The 3,335-nt window shown below is 42.8% G+C and overlaps 1 protein-coding gene across 1 annotated transcript in view; it reads right to left on the bottom strand.

The window, feature by feature from the left end:
* LOC114026760 (C-type lectin domain family 4 member K-like) overlaps positions 1-3,335 on the bottom strand; it is a 5,549-nt gene continuing 2,214 nt past the window's right edge. Inside the window, exon 4 of the mRNA XM_027840458.1 lies at positions 1-750. Within this exon, the coding sequence (XP_027696259.1) occupies positions 609-750 (142 nt within the window). The 3' untranslated portion in view covers positions 1-608. The remainder of the gene's footprint in view (positions 751-3,335) is intronic.

Genomic DNA, 3,335 nt, shown 5'->3' with positions numbered 1-3,335 from the left:
TATAAATATTTTTGTACAAATAGATCCTTTCCTCCCTTTAAAAAAATCTCATTTGGATATAGACCTAGCAGTGGTGTTTCTGGATTGCACAACTTCATAGCCTTTTGAGTATTGGGAGCTTATGTTCAAATGGGGAGATACAACATGTAAAAAATAAGTAAAAAGTGTATGCGAAGTAATTCAAAGTACTTTCAAGAGGAAGAGAGTGTTAGCAATTGGGGGATCAGGAAAGGTCTCAAGGAGTTAGCTGTACTCTGAAGCACGCTAGGGATTCTATGAGATGGAGATGATAAGGGAGTTTTGTAGAGGAGTATCCTACTGGCTTGGACTTGATCTTTGAAGTCTTTTACAACTCTGACATTGAGTTTATGACTAAGGGTGGGAGGTCAGAGGACTGAGAATGGATGGATTGGGGGCAAAAGTCCTCCTGGATCTGAGTCATGTTCCAAGCTTTGAAATCCCTGCGGCTCCCAAAGGCTGACTGACAGCAGTGTCATAGGGTGAAAGCATGGGAGTGCCTGATGAGGCTGGAACTCGGAAGAGGTTCTAGGTGCAGAACTGGGGTCCTCAGAGCTCTGTTTCAGATACCCCTCCTAGAAGTCCAGGTTTTATGGCCCAAGGGGACTCTTACAGATGAATTTGTATTTTAATTCACAATTCTCATCATTCCAGGAAGCAAGAGACTCTATCTTTATCTCTACACAGTCTTCTTTCCCCTGGTAATTGGTGGGTTGTCCTGGTATCCAGAACCTAGATGATGGGTGGTAGACAGGAAATCATTCCAGAGATTGAGATTAATGAACTCTTTCAATATCTGGCTGGAAATCTTATTGTTTTGTTAGAGGAACTTGATTTCTGTCTTCTAGTGTTTGAAGTTCTTAATGTGGACAAGGGATTCAATTTGTTTTGCTTGACCTCATATGATAGAACAAGGAGCAGTAGGTAGAAGTAGGTGGCATAGTGGATAGAGCACTTAACTTGGAATCAAGAAGACCTGAGTTTAAATCCAGCCTCAGACACTTATTGGCTGTGTGATCCTGGGCAAGTCACAATCTCTGTCAGCCTATCTCTTCATCTGTAAAATGCGGATAATAATAGCACCCATCTGACAGGGTCAAATTTGATAGCCTGTGTAAATTGCTTTGTAAGACTTGAAGCATTAAATAGATGTTAGCTGTTATTATTATGAAGGACAAATCTCTTAACAAAAAGAGTGGCCCCAGGATGGGATGGATCACCTCTAGAAAAAGTGAGTTCCCTGTCATTGGGAATCTTTAAATGGAAAATAGATCACTACTTATTAGGGTTGTTGTAGAGGCAATTGCTAGTCATGGACAATGGATTCATTGACCTCTGAGATTCCTTCCAACTCATTTTGTAATTCTAAGATGCCTAGAGAAGACCTGAGGAGTTAACACAAGCTAGCCAGGGAAGGCAGAAATTGGAACTGCAGTGGATTGATAGAATCCTAGGAGCAGAAGGGTTAGAGCTGGGAGGGAGCTTAAATATCCTCTAATCCAACCCTTTCATTTTACAGATTGGGGAATTTGATGCCCAGGAAAGAAACATGACTTGTCTAAAGTCACACCAGCTCATGTTTTGGATTCAAATGCAGATCCTCTGATTCCAAATCTGGTTATACTTGCCACTTGGGCCAGAATCATGGCCAGAGATAGCAGTCAAGCTTCAAACACTGAGCTGAGCAGCCACTAGGACAGCTGATGTGTGTGTGTGTGTGTGTGTGTGTGTGTGTGTGTATGTATGTGTGTATGTGGCCATTCTCACCTGAGCTGAACTGTCATTATTGGAGTATCAGAACTGTATGCTGTGGGGGATAATTGCTTGCCCAATCTTGCTGTTGCCACCTTATAACATCTCCAGTATCTTCCTCCTTCTCTCCATTCACACAGCTGTCACCCTGGGGTTGGCCCTCATTACCCATCCCTAGACTATTGCAGCAGCCTCTTAACTACTGTCCCTGACTCAAGCTTCTCCTATGCACTGCTGCCAAAGTCACTTGCCTTATGTCCAGATCTTACTATATGACTCTGATACTCAGCCAAGGCTAGTGGTTTCCTATTTCCCCTGTTGTTGTTGAGTAGTTTAAGTAGCGTCCAACTCTTTGTGACCTCATTTGATGTTTTCATGGAAAATATACTGGAGTGGTTTGCCATTTCCTTCTTCAGCTCATTTTGCAGATGAGGAAACTGAGGCAAACAGGGTTAAGTGACTTGCCCAGGGTCATACAGCTAATAAGTGTCTGAGGCCAGATTTGAACCCATAAGGATGAGTCTTCCTAATTCCAGGCCCTGGCACTCTATCCACTACACCACCTAGCTGCCCTTATTTCCCCTAGGATCAATTATAATTTCTCTGTTTAGCTTCTAAGGTTCATCACAACAGGGCTCCAACTAACCTTTTTAGCCTTATTGGATATTACTCATCCCTTCCATAATCTTTGATCTGGCCAAAATGGCCTTTTCTCTGATCCTCCTTTATGACATTCCATCTCCTATCTCTATGCCTTTTAAACTGGCTATTCTTATGCCTGGAATGCACTTCCTCCTTACCTCTGGCTCATTGAGCTCTTTTCTTCCTTCAAGAGGCAGCCCAGGCTCTATATTCTGCATGAAGCTTTTCTCCAACTTCCTTCTAAACTACCTTGTATTTAACCTCTTTATATATATTTGTGTTTGTTAACTTTATATTTATGCTATATGTGTGTGCGTGTGTGTGTATACACACACACGCACACACACATACACACGCATATAAATATGTACTTGTCTCTGCCCCCATCCATGAAAATATAAGTTCCTTTTGAGTAGGGATTGTTTCTTTCTTTATATTTGAATCCTCAGCCCCTAGCACATTGTCTGGAATGTGGCAGGTACTTAATAAATGCTTGTTGATTGATTGGTTATTGATGAGGAAGAGTTAAGCCTACTGTTACCAGTTAGTAGATTGGCCATTTTTGTGGCAGGCTTGGATGCTGGTGGAGACCCAGGGAGATTTAGACCCAGGAAAGCCTACAGAGTCCAGGGATCCCACGGCTGAATTGTTGGGTTTCCTCTAAGTCTTCCCTTTGGTTTGTTTTTCTTATCCTTGGCAAGGTGGCTAAGGGAGCTATGTGTGTTTCTGTATCCCCCTGGAGAGAACAGCTGTGGGTGTTTTTGGTGCCTCCCCAGTGCCCTCAGGTTAAACTTCCAGGAAGGACTAGGTATGTCTGTGATGTAATGTTAACTCTTTCTGAAACAGTTGAGGGCTGTGTCTCTCAGATGTGACGGTCTGAGACTCTGCCCCATCAATGTTGGAGAATGTTTGAGAGCCTCAGA

The sequence above is a fragment of the Vombatus ursinus genome, unplaced genomic scaffold (assembly GCF_900497805.2).
Source record: "Vombatus ursinus unplaced genomic scaffold, bare-nosed wombat genome assembly UNPS02014842.1, whole genome shotgun sequence".
In the NCBI taxonomy this organism is placed as follows: domain Eukaryota; kingdom Metazoa; phylum Chordata; class Mammalia; order Diprotodontia; family Vombatidae; genus Vombatus; species Vombatus ursinus.
The sequence above is the reverse complement of the archived record's forward strand: the minus strand, read 5'-3'. Positions and strand labels throughout refer to the sequence as shown.